Source organism: Sus scrofa, chromosome 1 (genome assembly GCF_000003025.6).
Source record: "Sus scrofa isolate TJ Tabasco breed Duroc chromosome 1, Sscrofa11.1, whole genome shotgun sequence".
Taxonomy (NCBI): Eukaryota; Metazoa; Chordata; class Mammalia; order Artiodactyla; family Suidae; genus Sus; species Sus scrofa.
In genome coordinates, this window is record NC_010443.5 from 134299299 (window position 1) to 134320173 (window position 20875).

The 20875-nt window shown below is 41.8% G+C and overlaps 1 protein-coding gene across 4 annotated transcripts in view; it reads right to left on the minus strand.

Annotated features, from left to right (window-relative positions):
- Positions 1778-20875, minus strand: part of C1H15orf41 (chromosome 1 C15orf41 homolog) — a 237799-nt gene continuing 218701 nt past the window's right edge. For all 4 annotated transcript variants that reach the window (XM_021098122.1, XM_021098114.1, XM_021098111.1 and 1 more), the window contains one exon: positions 1778-2943. In XM_021098122.1, the coding sequence (XP_020953781.1) occupies positions 2814-2943 (130 nt within the window). In that variant the 3' untranslated portion in view covers positions 1778-2813. The remainder of the gene's footprint in view (positions 2944-20875) is intronic.

Consider the following 20875-nt stretch of genomic DNA (forward strand, 5'->3'; position numbering starts at 1 on the left):
TTGTTTTTTGTTTGTTTGTTTGGAGTTTTTTTGGGTAGGGATGGGGTGGGAAGGAGTCTATGAAGTCACCTGAAATATCAGTGCTGGATCAGCTTTGCTCTGTCATCCCTCTGCACGCTTCAAACAAACAGGGTCTCTGGTTTGTTTTCGAGGGCAGACGCTTGGCAAGTTTATATATGCCACGGAAAATACCATTTGGTTTAGGTTATTATTATTATTATTTTTTTTTAGTCTTATGTTTGTACACATGCTCCTTCTTTCTGATTTGGCACAATTCATTAACACAGTTTGCAGCAAGCTCCATAAAACAAGATTTGACTTCAATGTTAATGTTCTAATGAGGAGAGCAAAAAAACCCCAAAAAGTTGTCACCCCATGTCTACTTTCTAGGGTTGATGTTTAAACTGTCTAAACTAAAAAACAAACAAACAAACAAAAAAACGCAAGTAAACAAACAACACATTTGGCAATAGCACAGAGAAGTATTTCTTACATAAAAAAAGAACAAGGAGGATTTCGGCTTCCAGTCTAGGAATGTTTGTCCCTTCACTCCACTCTTCCAACTGAAAAGTAGTAGACATTATAATCACATTAGTTTTTATGTGGAGTAAAGCTTAGGCTTTTTGTTTGCTTGGGTTTTTATTTTAGCTGCACCTGCAGAATATGGAAGTTCTTGAGGCAGAGATCAAAGCTGAGCCACAGCTGTGACCTATGCCACAGCTGCAGCAACACTGGATCCTTAACCCACTGTAACATAGTGGGAACTCCAAAACTTAGTTTTACATAACTTGTAACTTGGAGTTCCCTGGTGGCTCAGGGGCTCAGGGGGAGGGGGTGGTGCCTCTTCTGGAGAACAGAGGTACCTTCCACTAACAGGTTACCTCAGGTCACCAGGTAGAAGAACAAATATGAAATTCAAGTGCCTCTTCTACTTTTTAAATTTATTTGTGCACCTTCTTCATAAATTTGTTTGATGTAAAACAAATAAATCCCTGACAAGGGTTTAACAGGATTTTCAACATCTGTGCAGATAAATGTAATTTATTCCTAAAGATGAAAAGGCAGTTGAGAGCATACCATGGAAACTGCTTTTAACAACAATTTTGTCTAAAATGTGTGAATGTGTGTGGAAGGAGGGGTGTATCAAGACAACAGCAGTGGTTTTCAATCATTCTATTTCACTCACAAAACCTGCACGGTGAATTTTACACTGAAACAGAAGTTTGCCCGATCCTCTTTATCATATCATCTTCTTTTTCTTCCTCTTTTGTTTAACACAGCCTACAACAGAGTCAAAATCCATGTCTGAACCCAACATATTTGTGTCCCTCAAAAGAAAAGGCAGGGAGTTCCCTGGCGGCTCAGCAGGTTAATCATCTGGTATTGCCACTGCTGTGGCTCTGGTCACTGCTGTGGCAAGGGTTTGATCTCTGGCCTGGACAAAAAAAGAACCAAAAGGAAAGACAGCAGGCCAACTTCTGCTAACCTTCTTAGGTACAAACAGAACAAATCACAAATGGTGTATTTAGTCTTTTTAAGGAACCAAGCAATATATGTAACTTGAAAGTATGTGTAAAAGTTACATTTTCACTAATATTTCCAAACTCATTCAACATTATAAAGAATGTTTTGTCAGCATGAGGGCAAGTATTTTACTAAATACATTTTGGGAATGGCTTCATTTTTAACTTCCTAAAAGACAGGTTCATAATGAATTTATTGATGTTTTGCTTAGCTGGAGATTTGGTCTGCAGCAGGCAAAGGGAATAAATGAAAATGAACAATCCGAAACTTCCTTTATTTTGCTTACTTGAAAATAGCTCCAGGTTTATTTTTGGTACACTTAATTCACTCAAAGCAGGAACATTCCTAATGCCTAAATTATTTGAGTGTTGTATAATTATGTGGTATAAAATGCAGATACAAAGCAGGGTACAAAATGCGCTTTTGAAAAATTATACTCATAAAAATACCGACGACCATACATACCGATGCTAGCCGTGTTTAAAAATAAACTCTTGTCAGTGCTGGCACCGACTTTCCACCCTCTCCCCTCGGCCCTCAGTCCAGAGAAGGAGTGTGGTTTCCAGACACAACGTAATTGATGCTTTTCTATGAGATAAATGGAACATGTTTGGTGTTCGAATGTGTATTATAAAGAGGAAATTCTCGAGTATATTTTTGCAGCTTGGCTTAATGCCATCCAAGTCAGGAAACCATAAAGACTGGACAAAACAAGCATGGGTTCCCAGCGAGGTCTGCCCTTGCAGGTGAGAGTGAAAATCGAGTTGTAGCCTTCAAGATTTTGGCTTTGCTAGGACTATGCTAGATTATTCCAGAACAGTAAAGCAACCCTCGGTATCCATGAGTACACACGAAGAGAAATGGGAAGGGAGAGAGAGTGAATAAAGGCTTGGAAAAAAAAAAAATCAGAGGGTGATTCGGTAAGTGGGAGGAGAATTGAAAAATCACACCTTTCAGTCTCCACATTTTTCCTTTTGTTCAGTATATAAGGAGAAACCATCCGGAAGGAAGAAAGATTATGACTATCTATAAACTAACTGTTTGACAGAGACAGAAATGCTGATAATGAGTGGGTTGTGTCTGTAGTACTTGGCTGTTCACATCAGCAACGGATGAAGGAAAACAGAAACTCTTGATATGTTTGTCTAAAGAGGTAGTGGTGTGACCATGGGCAGTGAGAGTTCAGCTGAAGTTCAGGGCAGATGTTGCCAGGAGTTTACGTGGCAGGAAAGTAAAATTGCTTCCGGATTCACCTTTTCCTCCCGGCTTCTCTTCCAGGATCATTGGGGTCAAGCTACGTTATGGCATAAGGTGACGATGTCGGTGGGAAAACAGGCTTGGAGCAAGATGCCTCTCTCCCGGTTACAGTCCAGCTCCTGGATAAATCCATACCAGTAGATGACTAAACCCGGTCCAAACCTGCAAAAACATGAGAAAATAACAGACATGGACAGTATCAACACGGTTCCAGGGAAAAGTAATCTCTGAAGCATGGATGAGATGATTAAATGACTTCATAGCACAAAGTTTTTGTTTTGGTTGCCATGATTATGCCTGAAAGTAGCTGAACTTAAACCAAAGAGCTTATTTAACAGCAAACTTTACCACCCTGGATGGATTTGTTACCTTTCTCTCAAGGAGCCTGAATTATTCTACCACCCTAGTTACCTCTCAGTCAGGTGTTATGACTACCCTTGAAGGATAAAACCAGAGTTGGAATAGTGTTGAGCTGGGAAGCACCTGGCTTGGGATTTTAGCCTCTGACATTTAGAGGTGCTCTTTTAAAAATAAAACTTACATATTTTCTTTTTTTTGGTTTTTTGGCTATGCCTGCGGCAGGCTCAAGTCCCTGAGCCAGGCATCGAAAACATGCCTCAGCAGTGACCTAAGCTGCTGCAGGGACAACACCAGATTCTTAACCCACTGAGCCACAAGAGAACTCCCCAAACTTACCTACTTTCAACTAAGGAAAAAAAATGTTTGAAAAACAATTTAAAAAATGGAACAGCTCAAGACCCTCCTGGCTATAATGCTTTATTCACGATAGAGCCAGAAGTTTCTTCTGTTATTCATACTTTCTAGTCTTAAAAAAAAGCCCAAAAAACCCATATGACACCTGAGATCCTACAAAAAAGACCTTCTCTTGGACCCTTTATTCTCTTCGTTATAACATCCCTCGGTATGAACATGGCATGAAATTTGATTGTAGGTTCTTATGAAAATGAGGCATAATGCCCTGTTGAGCTGTGAAAAAGTATAGAGGCAGGCTTGAAATCTCCATATTTTTGAATTGTGCCTCCAAATTATCTCCAGTTTGGGTCAGAGCAGACTTAGGAAGTAGCTCACAGACTGCTTCACGCAGCAGGAAGTTGAGACCTCGAGGTTGGGTTCATGACGATGTAATCACTATCAATCACCGTGTGCGCAGAGATGTTTTGCACATCAGTTTCACGTTTTTCCTACCGAGAGTACTTAATTAAAGGGCAGCTCTACTTTTGGTGTCGTGTTGCAGGAATTTTACAGTGAAATCATAAATTATGAATGTTGGGTTGGTAAAAGGATGTCTAAAAACAGAACTGCTTTCTGTATTCTGACATTACAGTGGGCTGAACCGTGCTAGGCCAAAAAGCCTTTTCCTTCCATGATTTATTATATGCTGAAGTGTACTTGCCAAAACTAACAGTACAGGATGGGCTGCAAGATACTGTACGCCCAGGAACAAGTTCAGTGGGATGTCATGGAATAGTTTATTCAGGGATTCCTATCAGAGCAGTAGTCAAGCTGTACCCGAGATCAATGAAAACTTTTGCATCCCTTCCATGGGGGGGACAGGATCCTAAGATGGTGACTTGTCAACTGAACTTCTTCTGGGGGACACAGGGGCTGTATAGGATGAGATGCCTTGGAGCACCGGGTCCTGTAACATTTACCCGAATTCAGGGCTGCCTGCAGATGCTTTGGTTTCTCAGTATCTCTGAGAAGTTTCCTTTACAGTCAGAAGTCAGGCATCTGGGCATGGGGGTGTGCAGGGCCCTGGTGCTTAAGTGCATACCAGGTGAACTTGGACCTGGACATGGCTTTGCTTCCATCTTAACTGAGGGTTTCTAAGCAACTTTTAACCAAACAATAGTCTGCAATGGATACCATTTGGTATCTTTATTTCACAAAGAGCTCTGCAACTAGTATCACATGACCTCAGGTTTGTCAAAACAGGTCTGGCCAGAGCAGGAAGACCAACGATTCTGAGGACCCCATCTGAGAAGCCTCAAACCTGTCAGGGAAGCAGCCCTGGGTCACAGCCTCCAGAGACTTAATGTCAAGTTCAACACATTTGTCTGTTTTATTACGTATGCAGCCATCCTGGAGGCCATGATGTTCTTTAAAAGTGCACTCATATTTTTACAAAGAGGAGAAAAAAAAAGGAAAGGTGATCTAACCAGTCATGGAAAAGAACAAAAGAATATATAGAGGTCATAAACAACGAGCCCAGTGTTTTAAAGATTTAATAAAACAAAAACACATATCACCAGTGCTGAGAAAGTAAGGGCAGCTTGCATTTTTCCTGAATCATAAGCCAAAGGACACAAAGCATGACAGCTCTTTATGGAAATGGCATTTTCTAGGCAGAAAAGCTGGGCTGGGGGACATCTCGATGACCAAGAATGGGGACTTATTGAACTTGTGAGGCAACAGATGAAATTGGCAACTGAAAAAGGTTTTGCAAGATTGTGAATCTGAATGTTTCCTGTGGTGGTATGCTCTGAGGACTCTCTGAAGGTAGCCTCACAGATCTACAAACTGTTCTCAGTATAAATGACAAATGACTCATCATAAGCTTCCACCATCTCCCCAAGTCTTTGTTCCCTAGCTTTTTTGGTATTATGTTAACGTAGGTAATACTAGCTCTCTCATGTGGTTCAGAAGCTCTGACCAACAATATATGCTTAATTAGTTACAACTTCCCTTTGTGAAGGGAGACCGGTAGATGGATGCTTTCAAATTATGTAGTCCTTGAGAGTTCCCGTCATGGCTCAGTGGTGAAGAACCCGACTGGTGTCCCTGAGGATGTGGGTTTGATCCCTGACCTTGCTCAGTGGGTCAGATCCTGCATTGCTGTGGTTGTGGCATAGGCCAGCAGCTGCAGCTCCGATTTTGACCCTGAGTCTCGGAACTTTCATACGCTGCAGGTGTGGCCCTAAAAAAAAAAAAGAGAGAGAGAAAGAAAGAAAGAAAAAGATTAGATTGGGGACTTTAGAGGGTGAGAAGTTTGGAGATTTAATGGAAGAACAAGCTCTGACCTTGTTCCCAATCCTCTGAGTGCACTTTCAAGCTTTCTCCAACAGCTCAGGATCCAGATGCTAGCAAGAAGACCTTTCAGCAACCTATCTGTGTATGAAGGGGTTGATCACCACTACACAACTTTATATGATTGATTCCTTGGTTATGGGAACTAATAGGAGGGAACATCATAGGTGACAGTCAGAAAAACCAAGCAATCCAAGAGTATTTCCTTCTGAAAAGGTATAAAACAGGGAAAAACAAGAGCTAGGAAATTTCGATGTAGGTCAAGTACATGCTAGTGGACCTAGAGATGTCACCCTTGGATGCTTATTTCCATTTATTGTGGCACTACTGGACAAGAATGGGATCACTGAGAAGGCAAATATAACCTATGTGACCAATTAAAATCAAAAGGACTATGAACAGAATTTAAAAGAGAACAGAGTCCCTGGTTCGGAGCAAATGTGCAAAGCAGAGGGCTGGTCTGCTCCTGGGACTGTAGCCTTCCTTACCAGGCCGGAGACACTCGGTACTGGGATGGATATTTAAATTGGTTGTGTAAACACCTTTCAAGGTTGACTCTAATTTGAAAGTTACTATATCTATGGTCAAGTAATGAGAGCAAAGACTCCAAATGGATTTAAAAAAACTCCTATGGAGCAGAGCTTGGAATGTGAGTGACTCCTGAATAAGTAGCTCGGCTTGCAAATAAAATACCACCAAATCAGCAAAAATAACAAATGCCTCTTAAAAAAAATGGGAGGTGAAAGTCAAGAGCCATGACAGACCTTGAGGGTATGAAAGATAAAAGCTCCTCACTTTATAAATGTGTTTCTCTGGTTTCTTTCCATTTTAGAGTAGAGAAATTAAGTAGGAGATTGCAGAATAAAAGCTGGGTACCCTCCTGTGGGTTTTGTGCATAGCTGTCTCCCAGGGATTATGTGTTTCACCATTTGTCTCTCTGCTCTACTGTGACTTTTTTGAGGACAAAGACGGTGTTTTATTTATATTTGTGTCTCTAGGCCTAGCACAGTACCTAGTATGTGACAGATGCCTCCAGGACAAGATGGAGAACATGGAGTTAGTAATAATAGGATCAGACAGCTTTGTACTGGTTACTGAATCAGTGACAGTCTAGAGATAGGCATGCTGGAAGGACTCAGCCGTTGTCATGGCTTGGCATTTCTACCAGTGACCAGGATGAGCATACTCACGGCACGCTTACAGATCATAGCGGTAGTAATCCTAACAGTTAAAACGATGTTAATTATTAATAATTTCATAGCACTTACTATGTGCCAGGCACTATTCTAGGCACTTTACACATATCGATCCATTTAATTCTCAAGTCACCTCCATGAGGGAGGGAGATACAATCCTTGTCCCCATTCTACAAACGAAGAAACTGAGGCCCAGAGCAATAAGTATCTTGCAAAAGTCTTGTAGCTAAAAAGTGGAGGAACCTGTTTTAGAACCCAGGACCAGCTGGAGGGTCTGTGACTGTCTTGCTATGATGCAGTGGATGCAGTGGTCAGTCTACTCAATAGGTTAACACGAAACTAGACTTCAGCCAGAAAAAGAGAGGAGATGCTCTCTGCAATGGTGAGACCACTCCCAGACTGTTGTGGAGGGTTCTCATGTCACCTTTTAAGGAGACTTATCTGTAGTCTGGACCTGACTCAGAGGAAAACTCTAAGATGTTTGAGGAAGCATGAGAATGACAAAGTGTGTGTGACCCAGGAATGAGCACGTAGGGCTGCAGCACACTCATTCACCCATTTTTATGGTGCTCTTGGGATAACAGATTAGAGTTCCGCTGTAGCTCTTGAGCGCAGACTTTGGGCAATGTTTGACAGTAACCAAGGATTTGATTTTGATTCAACATGAGTAATGACTACTGAGTGAGTCTGGAGGTGCATCTTTCCTCAGTCAAACCTTTAGATGAGACCACAGACCCTAGGCCAATACCTTGAATGCAGCCTGGGAGAGATGGTGAAGGAGTGGACTCAGCAAAGTGACACTCAGATTCCCGATCCGCAGAAAAAGGGACATAACAGATGTGTGTTAAGTCACTTAGTTTTGGGGCAATTTGTTATACAGCAATAGATAACTAAGATATATACCTGCACTACAGACTTGAGTAATCAAATGCCATTCTTCACATACGCAGAATGGAGAAGTCCTGTTGGCTATAGACTGGCTTCTGTCAGTGCACCCAGGCTTTATAGCAGGAGGGGTTACTGAATGAGATTATCAGTAAGCAGCAACTCTTCCTCAAGGCAAAGCTCAGATATGAAGCAACTCTGTGCTTTTATACTAACAGAGCTTCTTGGCTTCTAACTTATACTAGATACCAACATCCCTCCCTGTTGCACATTTAGGATGCTGGGGTGACCCAAAGAAATATAGCAATCATATATAAAAATGAAGAAGAATTCTGCACATTTTCTCCAGTCTCGTGGTTTTGGTGTTAAAAACTTGGTTATTGGGCTTCTGAAGGTGCAAAGAGAGGGTGGAAATTGGGAGGCTGGTTACAGGCAGAACACTGCCAGTTGAGGTGACTGCTGACAACTAAGGAAGAAGTCCTTAGTTAAAAAAAAAACAAACCCCAAAACCCCCTGCAATTGTGGTGACCCAAGGTTGTTTGGTGTTGGGGCAAACAGACTTTGTCAATCTCAACAGGTGCTGAGGATAGTCCAGGAAAAACAGATGCCGGTTACATTTTGTTCAGTTAAAAAAGGCAGTACAATCTGTAACATATTTTAAAAAAAATTTTCACCAAGAATATTTTAAAAATCGTACTTCACTGAGTAAATTCTCAGTTTTCCAGAAAAATTTAGTTATCCTCAGATAGTCTCTGAGGTTGTTAGATTATGGATGTTGGACAGAATATGGTAGAAATTATAAATCAAGTCTTTCTACAACTCTCTGAGAAACAGAGGCACAGAAAGGATATTTGGGCCCCCCAATTCAGGAAGGACTTGCTTATACTTTCTAAACTATTTCAAAAACGTCCCCCCTCCCCCACACCCTCCTATAACACAGGAACTACTTGGATGGTGGTTTAATTTATGGAGAAAAGAGAAGACTATGAACTTCCTATTGCTAGACTTTTCCACGAGGCACCTTTTTCAGAGAGTGCTGAAATGAAAGGTAAATGCAGGAATTTAGGGGCATTCCCATTACGGAGCAGCAGAAACAAATCGGACTAGGAACCATGAGGATGCGGGTTTGATCCCTGGCCTTGCTCAGTGAGTTAAGGATCCGGCGTTGCTGTGAGCTGTGGTGTAGGTTGCAGACACGGCTCAGATTCAGCGTTGCTGTGGCTCTGGTGAGGGCTGGTGGCTACAGCTCCGACTGGACTCTTGGCCTGTGAACCTCCATATGCTGTGGGTTTGGCCCTAAAAGGACAAAAGACAAAAGACAAAAAAAAAAAAAAAAAAAAAAAAAAAAGGCAGGAATTTGAGATTCCCAATAACACATTAGAAATCATTTGGCTAAATTAGCCCCAATAACCAACTCCCTGGTTGGTTTCCTGAAGCCTGTTCAGCTTCTGTATCTCCAGAGATTTCAGAAGGCCCTTGACCAGACATTATGTATATGTACTTATGACTGGGTCACTATGCTATACAGCAGAAATTGACACAACTAAACCAACTATATTCTAACTAAAAAACAAAAGATGCTGTCTAGAGAAAAATGATTCCAATACCCAACTACAAAGAGGCAACTAACTCTGCACACTCGTGTGGCAGGCAGTGTTTCAAATACTTTTATACATACGGACTAATTTGATACGCACAGGGGCCCTATGTGGGGGGCAGTGTGATTATCCCCACTTCACAGATGAGAAACTGAGGTGCAAAAATGGCCAGGCTTTGAACCCAAGCAGTCTGGCTCTATGGCTTGTGTTTGTAACCACTATATTATACTGTCTCTCACTATGCCTCATATTTACATAGCAATTTATAACAGTCATTCACCTTGGAAAAATGTTGACAACACCTGGAAAAGAGAGACCTCTCTCAAGGGCTTGGAAGGCAGGTGACTCATCTACAGCTCAGGGTATGAGTTGGGATTCACCTGTCCTGTGGGGATAATTATTCAAGTATGAAGTCAAAGGTCTGACACTAAGAAGTCTATCTAGCTACTCTTTTCAGTTCAAGTGCCCCCACGCTTAGGAAGCATACAAGAAAGCAAGGCAGAAGGCAGGTAAAAGCAATTACTCTGATTACATTTGAGCAGGCACATCTGAAGCACTTGGCAATTAGGTGGAAGCAAGCTGGAGAGTGAGAATCACAGAGTCACCATATAAAATTCAGAGAGGAGAAACGGCTCTCTCTGTGAGGGGATCCAGAAGTTATGAGGCAGGATCTAAACATGAGGAAATCCAGAACACGGCCACAGCCTGTTGGTATAAATGGAAATAAGCAGATGGAATCGGTTATGAGGAAAACTGAGGGAGGCAAGGGGTCTGAGTGTGTCAAGTGGAGATTGGCTTTCCCGGAAAAGAAGGTTCAGACTCTCTAGGCAGGACTGAAACAGTGAACTCTGAAGGCCTGTTTCTGCTCCCTAAATACCTCTAGATAAAGATATATCTTATGTTCCTGGGATTAACTTGGTTTATCAATGTTTTCAGCTCCAGGAGAAAATAACTACGTGTCTTTAAAAAGTCAATACACTTTTACATCTCCTTTGATAATATACAGGTGAAGGGTGGTGGGATTCACATCCTGTTATACAACTGGCCTCTCTACACAGAGTAAGAGAAAACTTAAAGAGACTGATCACACACTTCTCAGCAAGCTGCATTCCTGCAACTGCATAGAAAAGGGTTCTAATGCACCAGGGTTCTTCAATATAAATCTGGATCAAGTTACTAAGACGATTTTCAGCTGAAGGATGGCAAGGGGCTATGGAATGATTTGATGGTTTTAGTCAAGTTTTTTGTTCATGAGGGTCTGCAAGAAACAATAAAAACAAAACCTAGTTGTACCGTTTCAAATTTTTGTTTCCCCAACTCAAATCTTCTTTTTCAACTCATAAGCAAGTAGAAAATTCTCCCAAAGAGGGATAGCAGAGGATCCCCCATTTTTTTTTCCTTCCTCGTTGTGAGTTGCTGTGTGGGGTCCGAGATATCTTTTGAGGATGTGTACAGACATGTGGCTGTTGGAAGTCAATTGTTTCGCCATCAAAAAGACTTGCATGTGGTTTTCATGAAGGTTGCATTCTTACACACACAGTTCAGGACGAAGGAGAAATACAAAACATCTTGTAATTGTTTTAAAATAAACTCTTACACTGTTTATTTAGTTTTAATCTGCGTGTTGTAGATTGGTTGTGCACTTGTTAATCACTGTTGTATGTTTCTCCAGACAGAGTTGTAAATAACTTTTCAGTCCCAGTGAAATATGCTTGCACATGTTTATATGCAAAGTATGGGTGTATTTATGCCTGTGTATAAATATGTGTACAATAATAATAGATTAGTGATCATGTAATACAGCATCCTAAGGTTCTGGCACTATGGTCAATTTCAAATACAATGCAAATATTCTGTTTTGGTAATATCTAGAGATGAAATAAGAATATAAATTGATTGTCATTTGCTTTTTTTGGTTGGCAGCTCTGTGTCCGCAAACTGAAATAACTAAACTAAGAGAATCCTTGCTACGAAATTCTCACTCAATTCATGGATCTTGGTTATTAAAACTGTAACTCTCTGTGTTACATCAACTCAGTCTGTAACTTCGAAAATAAAAAAATAAAAATTTATTAGAAATACTGATTAACTTTAAGCCTTTATGCCACATAGAAAACAAACAGAAAATGCATTATTTTGAAGAAAATCTAAAATGTATATAAATACACAACCACCTGAAATTCTCCACGGTGTTTACATAACTCAGCATTTTCATGTCTACACTAAATTGCCTGGAAAAGTGCTTAATTTCCACTTCACTTTGTCCTGTGCTAGATATTTTTAGATGCTATACTAACAGTCTTTCTAGCCTATTGTAAATCCCTTCCCCAAAGAGAAAAACTGAGGTGGGTGGGATTGAAAAACAAAGCAGAAGCTTTTTTTCTTTTTAATTTTTTTTTTAGGGCTGCACCCATGGCATATGGAGGTTCCCAGGCTAGGGGTCCAATCGGAGCTGTAGCTGCCGGCCCACTCCACAGCCACAGCAACAGGGATCCAAGCCGCATTTGCAACCTACACCACAGCTCATGGCAGAAGCTTTTTAATATTTAATCTGTTGTCTTTGATATCTGTTTTCTTGGAGAACTACTAACTTCTGGGCGCCTACCTCGTTTAAGCCCTCATATTCACCCTACATAAACCACAAGCCACAAAAGGATCTTCCTCTCAAGTTACTACAACTCAAACTTCAGTAATGTGGAACTCTTCATATTTAAGTGTAAAATATAAGTTATTAATTGAATAATAATAGTAACTGAATAAACAAAATGCCAAAGGTTCTGAGCAAAAGAATAATTAGAGCAATGGCATGGTGTTCTAGAAGTCTTCTCAGACAAGGTGAGTTCTCAGCTCTGCTGCATTGATTCCTGTAATGGCCCTTTTCATTTTCTCCATTATACACACATTTTCTGAGGGAAGAATGAAGACTGGGGTGAGGGGTCATCCCAGAGAGGGATGATGGGATCAGAAGGACGTTGAGATTATTTCATTGTGAAACTGGAGAGTGAGTTTAAGTATAGTTTTTAAGAAAATTTTTAGTTTTTTCTTTTTTGGCTGTGCCCATGCCATATGGAAGTTCCTGGGCCAGGGGTTGAATCTGAGGCACAGCTGTGCCAGGCTGGGGTGTCAGTGGGTGGTGGTGGTAGTGGTGGTGGTGTTGAACCAGTGCCTCTACAGAGACAAGGTAGATCACTAACCCTCTGCGCCACAGCGGAAACTCCAGGATGAGCTTAAGTATAACGGACCTGCTTTTCTGTTTCAAATGAGGATGTATGAAGAGGACAGTACACACCCCCAAAAGGGAGGAAGAGAGAAATACCCAATGCAGTAAAAGAAACTGAAACCATGAAAATCACAAAGTACCCAAGGTCGTATCTACTTTGAAAACATGTAAGTTCTAAATGTTAACATTTCAGGCAGACCTTGGGTGCAAATCACATCTATCTACCTAGAGTTTATATTCCAGGCTTCTTCCAAATGTTGGGGTAGTTTACTAAATGGATTGTGTGAATTATTACATGTTTTCTCAGTTATTTCCCCAGGGAAACCTGCCAGAGGTAAACCCATCATTTTAGCTGATTTAGGGTTTGATGCCAGAGAATTTATAATTGATACGACAACCATAATGGAGAGTGATCATCATGCTGGCAAAGCCTGGGCTGACAGCACAACAGTCCATTTTGGTCTTTGCCAGTCAACCACAGACTCGCTCTGATACATTTTGAGGTTACTTCTGAACTTTTTATTACCAACTTTCTGGATACGCGAGATTAGAAATCCATTATAAAGTAGAAAGATTTTATGTAAATATTGCCCCCAATTTTTCCTTTTACAGAGACTTTTAATCATTAGGTAGAAGAGGAACGGGGTCTCTTTTTCCTCAGCTCAGTTCACAAAAGATCACAGGGGTAACCCAGAGTTCAGTCAGACATTTATCTCAAGACACAAAGAGATTTATGGGTTCTGGATATATAAAAGTCTGCTTGAAATAAAAAATTATAGGAATTTTCATCCTTGGCAAAGTCAAATAACTAAAGGATTAAGGCTGATACATGTTTGCCCTATAAATCTATCATTATCCAAATGTGACACAATGCTTCAGGTATGTTCAGATCCCAACTTGCTCTAAATGTGTAGTTAAAATTTTCTCTCACTTCACAATAAATAGTTCATGATAAGGAAAATCTCTCTGGATAATTGTCACAGTCCACAAAAGCAAACCTCCCAATTTTACAGATTCATAAAGGCAAATGCTGTAAAGAGGAGAAAAAAAAAAGTTAGAACCATCTAGGTCATTAGGAAAAATGGTCAGGTAAGGAAAAACAATTTAAAAATACAGTTCTTGGAAAAAAGGAAAATACTTTTAATCCGACCATGCAGTTACCAAAGAAATACTTCTAGAATGCAAGCTCCATGAAGACAGCTTGTATTTCAGTGGCACACAGGAGTTATTCAGTAAGCACTGGTTGTGCAGAGGTATGAACACATAAATGAAAATCATTACAGAGCCCCTGCCTCGGGAGAAGCTGTGAGCGCCAGCATGCACCTGGGAGAAAAAATCTTCTGCTGGTAACTTTCCACCATGTAGAGAAGAAAAGTCAGTTTCAAAGGTGAGAAAAATAAGCCTTAAAAATATGCCCAACTTGCACACTCTAAAGAGTTAGCTCCCAGAGGGCTATTAGGAATCTATGCTCTCCAGGCTGTTCTTGTGGAGATGATGCAGTGGTTTAAAACCTGGTAGGAGTGCCTCACACCTGCCGCTCAGATTTGATCCCTGGCCCAGGAACTTCCACATGCAGCCAAAAACAAACAAACGTAAAACAACAACAACAACAAAAAACCCTGTGACTGTGAGGTGGGTAGAAACTGACTGCTAAAAAGAAAAACTAAGGACTTGGGAACCAATCCCTGCACACAGGTGGCTCTCTCTTCCTTGAAACACAATCAATTCAGGTAGGCTTTTGTTTACAGTAGCTTTTATCTAGGAGATAAGGTTGTAAAAGCATCAATCAAAATGAAGTACTACTGTTCCTGGCCATATCTCAGCAGGTTCATCTGTTTTATTTCTTCCTCCCTTTCCAAATACCTTAAGGTGTTTAAGATGAGTGAAGAGATAGCAAACCATTAAAGTGAACTGTATTTGTATATGACACATGGATTTGCTCGAAACCAAACCACAAATACCATCCCTGTGGTGCCTCTGTCATTCCCAGGTTCAGGAGGAGCCTGTGTTCCTGTCGCTTTACTTTTCAATAACATATAAACTTTACAAAGTGATCTTTATGCCATTTTCAATAGTGCTCCTTTAAGACTAAGAATCTGATGGCTTCTACACAATGGGGTAAGGCTTTTAATTTCTTTATACCCTACTTGCCCACCACCCCCTCCAAAGGCATTCATAATAAAATAGGAAAATAGAAATAGAAAATTGAGCTCAGGAAAAGAAGAATGCATGGTATTGTTAAACTGAACTTGGAAGGTTAACTGTATAGTCACAAAACTTTAAATTTAAGCCCATAAAGATCCTCCTAATTTTATTTTTAACTGCATTACTTATTTAATGGCAGATCCACACAAGGAGCTCTGGGACGTTTCCAAGTGATGAGGAGAACTCTCTTGAGGGGGTAAAAAGGCACACTGACCCTACTCCAGAGAATGGTTACCAACAGGGCAGTGTGATGGGCAGGTAGGCCTGACCACCACGAGCAGACAGATGCATGGCAGGGGAGTTCAGCTGGTGGTCACTCAGAAGCAGACCTTAAAGCCAGACACGGCCAGCAGGCCCTCCTGGGCTGGATGCAGGTTGTGCTGAAGGTCTGTGTGGTAGAAAATATCTTATCTATCCTTTGGATTTTGAGTCATTCTTCAAGTTCTGGGCTTTGTCAGTAATTCTTCTGTTTGAGCCCTTTCTAAATATAACTAGAGTAAGGCTTTCTAGTAAATGCAAGGCTCAGTGGTTAACTCATTTCAGACTCAAGTCATCACCCAGATTCAAAGAATACTTGACTGACTTTGCCCCAGATTTATCTTCCTGGCTTAGTCTCAATCTTTGGAGCTGGTAGAAGATACAAACTATTTGATTCTTATTTCTCTTTTTTTGGCTGTGCCCATGGTATGCAGAAGTTACTGGGCCAGGGATTGAACCTACACCACAACAGCAACCTGAGCTGCTGCAGTAACAAAGCTGGATCCTGAACCTGATGTGCCACAAGTGAACTCCTTGATTCTTATTTCTTTGAGGAAAATAATACTGAGGATAATCATAATAATAGCTGTAACCATAACTGTAATAGCAGCTTGTACTGGAGTTCCTGTCATGGCACAGCAGAAACGAATCCAACTAGGAACCATGAGGTTGTGGGTTTGATCCCTGGCCTTGCTCAGTGGGTTGAGGATCCGGCATTGCCGTGAGCTGTGGTGTAGGTTGCAGACACGGCTCAGATTCAGCGTTGCTGTGGCTCTGGTGTAGGCTGGCGGCTACAGCTCCGATTAGACCCCTAGCCTGGGAATCTCCACATGCCTCGGGAATGGCCCTAGAAAAGGCAAAAAGACAAAAAAAAAAAAAAAAAAGAGCAGCTTGTACTTACTGGACAAACATGATGTGCCAGCTGCTCCCCTAAGCTGTGTCTATGCATTAACACTTAAAACGAAAGCCCTGGAGTTTCCACTGTGGCTCAGTGGTAACAAACCTGACTGGTATCCATGAGGACTTGGGTTCAATTCTTGGCCCCACTCAGTGGGTTAAGGATCCAGCACTGCCAACAAGCTATGGCGTAGATTGCAGAGGTGGCTCGGATCCCACGTTGCTGTGGTTGTGGTATAGGCCATCAGCTACAGCTCTAATTGGATCCCTAGCCTGGGAACTTTCATGTGCCTGGCGTGCAGTCCTATTAGAAAAAAAAAAAAGAAGCCCTACGAGTAGCTAATACTACTTGAGAAAACTGTTACAAAAATGTGCTAAACCTATCAATGAAGACAATGAAGAGAATTAACATTTGTGTGCTTACCATGTGCCCACCACTGTGCTAACCACTTCATGTACATTTTTTCATTTAATACACATGCCATGGACCCACTAGGTAGGACATTTCACTAGTGCCATTTTACACTTTCTATGTCTTAGTTCTCTATTGGTAAAGCAGGTACAATAGACTTCTATCCTGCAATTCAAGGTGGATTTGAGAATAAGTTTCATAGAATTTTGTATATATTCATTGTCGCCACATTACAAAAATTTTTCCAGGCAGTGGAATGTAGTAAAGGAACCTCTCTGCTCTTGTTCCCCCGTCTCCAACCCATGGATAGCCGGAACTATGTCCAGAGGATTGGAAACAAACCTATTAGGAGAAAGAAAACTGGGTCCAATACTAGTCCAGGCAGTGTTGGGAAGTATTTTACCCAGACTCACCCAGGGAGAAAACTGAGGGGTAGGAAGTGTGAATAAAGCAGAGTCACACATCTAAATTTATAGCTAGACTAGATGCTTCTTTGAGCCAGAAAGCAGAAAAGGTCATGTCACACAGCCATTCCTGCTATTATCAGCTTCATGGGACCGGGAGAAACTCTACTTCAAAGGAGACTTGACAAAAAATGCTGATGATGACAGGGATTTAAATTTTATTTAAATATAGGTTCCTGTTCTTAATGACATGACTCCACTGTGCCTGTTCCTGCACACCGGCCCCAGGTCACCCGCTAAGAAGGGCTACACACACAAATCTCAGGGCAGTGCCTTGAGATTTCCTTTTGCCACCCTAAATACATTTCTTGTTAGACCAAGGGCATTGTGAAAAGTCTCGCCAAGCTTAATAGTTCATCTGTAATAAATGGTTTCGGTATTTTTAAAAAGAGATAACATAAAAGAAATAACTTTGAACATTTTAAACTAATATTTAAAGACACTGGAGACATGATAAAGGAAATTTCTTTTTCTTTCTTTTTTTTTTTTTTTGTCTTTTGTCTTTTTTTTTGTTGTTGTTGTTGTTGTTGTTGTTGTTGTTGTTGTTGCTATTTCTTGGGCCGCTCCCGCGGCATATGGAGGTTCCCAGGCTAGGGGTTGAATCGGAGCTGTAGCCACCGGCCTACGCCAGAGCCACAGCAACGTGGGATCCGAGCCGCGTCTGCAACCTACACCACAGCTCATGGCAACGCCAGATCATTAACCCACTGAGCAAGGGCAGGGACCGAACCCGCAACCTCATGGTTCCTAGTCGGATTCGTTAACCACTGCGCCACGACGGGAACTCCCAAAGGAAATTTCTGACTCAGGAAACAAATGAAGGTTGGTATTTGAGACTGTCCTGACAAAAAGAACATAAACTTTTTGGACACTGAGGCTGACGTTTGAGGCAGAGGGGGACTTTAGGAAGCTCAGTGGCTGGCACCAATTTCTAAAGGTGGCCACACCCTTTGTTTTCTTATAGTTAATGAAGCTACTTTATCAGATAATTGCAGGAAAATAAATGACAGATTTTTTTTTTTTTTTTTTTTTGGCTGCACCCAAGGCATATGGAAGTTTCTGGGCCAGGGATTGAATCCAAGCCACAGCTGCAACCTACAACACAGCTGCAGCAACTCTGGATTCTTAACCTACTGCACCGTGGATTGAACCTGTGCTGCCACAGATACAATGCTGGATCCTTAACCCATTAAGACACAGCAGGAACTCCAGGACAGAATTTTAAGTAACAGGTAAAGGGTCACATATGAGTTGGAAAACTGCAGGGTTGGACTCAAAGGAGAGGACACACTTTAGCGAATTCCAGTTCTATTCTTCAGCAAAACATGTCTTAAAATACTTTCTTAAAAGTTCTTAAAATATTTTTGCAAATTATACAGTAATGTCAGACTCTCAAAAAATGATTTAGGGAGTTCCCGTTGTGGTGCAGCCGAAATGAATCCGACTAGGAACCATGTGGTTGTATGTTTGATCCATGGCTTCATTCAGTGGGTTAAGGATCTGGCATTGCTGTGAGCTGTGGTGTAGGTCGCAGATGTGGCTCAGATTCAGCGTTGCTGTGGCTCTGGTGAGGGCTGGTGCCTACAGCTCCGATTGGACTCCTGGCCTGTGAACCTCCATATGCTGTGGGTTTGGCCCTAAAAAAACAAAAAGACAAAAAAAAAAAAAAAAAAAAAAGATTTAGGAGTTCCCTGGTAGCTCAGTGGGATCTGGAGTTGTCAATGAAGTGGCTCAGGTCACTGTTTGTGGCATGGGTTTGAATTTTACGTGCCACAGGCAGGGCCAAACAGGAAAACAAACACTTTATTTTGACATGACAAATAAGGAAACTGAGGTTCCCAGAGGTCAAATGAGTAGTTTAAGATCACCTAGGAAAAACAGTGCCTGCAGGAACCCAGTTCTACCTCCTCTCTATGCAGTGCTGTTGTGTGTAGGCAAAACTACCTCCCGTTTTCTGGCTGCAGGACAGAGATGGTACTCCCTGCTTTTCTGAAATGGATGCCACGTTCCAGGGATGCAAAGATAAGACACAGTCCTTGTCTTCCAGGGGATCTCAGGAGTAAGGGGGACAAGTCCATTAAAAGGCAGTGTATGGAGGAGACAAATGTAAGAGAACTGTGCAGAAGGTCCTGTGGTGGCCCAAAGAAGCTCAGGGATGGCTCTGAGCAGAGGTGAGGTGACCTTTGGAGGGCGTCTTGAAGTCAGGTTTGCTCACTGGTAAAAGAGGGAAGATGCTTCTGGTGGAGGGAGTGGCACACGCAGACAGAGCTATGAGAAAAAGCCTGGGGCTGTGGGGGAAATTTTGGAATAAACAAAGATGGTGGGCCTGGCAGATGACAGAGCTGGAAAAGTAGGGTGGGAGTGAAGCTCCGGAGGGGCCCTGGCGAGCAGACTAAGGTGCTGTGAGGGCTGAGGGGCTGGCGCACAGGTGAAGAGCCCGTTCTGACAGATGCCCTGGAAGCAGGCACGTCAGCCCTTTGCTCCAGGGTAATCCTCTTTCATGAAACCCAAATACCCTGGGCCATGTTTCTGTATGGAATTTGTGAGCTAAATATTTACTTTGGGCAGGGCCAACTTTATCTACTACAGCTCACTTATTTGGGGGTAAACACATTAGAGAAAAGTATACATTAAAACAAATCTCTCCCTCCCCTCTTCCCATGCAGAAAAAAGACTGCCATTCAAAAACAAAACAAAATAAAACAAAAACCCTGAAAAGCTATACTGAGGGCTCAGCTTTCCGGAGTCGCTGGGACAAAGTACACGTATATAAACAGTCACAGCTCAGCTCCACGGGGTCCCTAGAGTTTGTATTCTTTGAGAGGTCTGCGGGCACGAGGTGACTGGCCAACAGCTTCCTTAGTGACTTACACACCAACCTTATTTAACTTAACAGGAGTCATTAGCTAAATTTTATGAAGATAAGGACTTCCAGGAGTGAGTTGTCATCTGGTTGTTTTTTGATTAAAAGCAAGACAAGGGAGGCCTTCCCTGAACCTGCAATTTTATTTCACAAAGTCTGCGGTGCTGAGTGGGCCCCACGAGGGCCACTGGGGCTGGTGCTGTGGTTTGACTTCATTGAGTTGAAAGCAATCTGTCAGTGTGGAGAGGAGTTGCGAAGGTTATTTTAAACATTTAGTTAAGCTTTTGACTGTCTTCTTTTAGAGGCATTCCTGGCTGCAAACAGCCTCATCCTGGGTGACATAAGACAAGCTATTGAATGAGGTTAGACTGAGGTCCCTGCAGCCAGAGAGCTGGTCCACCCATGTTGCCATTAGCTGATTAATAGGTGTTTATTTTTAGGGCTTGAACTAACAGGCCACGCAAGATGATATTTAAAGTAATCTGTGAGTGCCTCATGCTTGCAAAAGACCTAACTTTTTGTGTGGTTGTTGATGTAGCTAAAGTCCTTGTCAGACCAATAAAACTGAATGTCAAAGACAGAGAAAACCCCAACCCACCCCATGACACAGAGGGCCATTACAAAAATAGATCCATTATGCCTTTTTTTTTTTTTTTTGTCTTTTGTCCTTTTTAGGGCCACACCTGCAGCATATGGAGGTTCCCAAGCTAGGGGTCTAATCAGAACTACAGCTGCCAGCCTATGCCAGAGCCACAGCAACACCAGATCTGAAGCACGTCTGCGACCTACACCATAGCTCGTGGCAACACTGGATCCTTCACCCACTGAGCGAGGCCAGGGATCAAACTCACAACCTCATGGTTCCTAGTTGGATTGTTTCTGCTGTGCCATGATGGGAACTTCCCATTATTTCTACTTAAAAAAACACATTTGTTAGAGGAAAAGGGAAGAAAAATATGACCAACCAGTTACGGCAACTGGTTGAGAAAATTCCTTATATCAGGTCCAATGCCTTGCACAAACAATAACTAGGCTTGCTATTTATTTA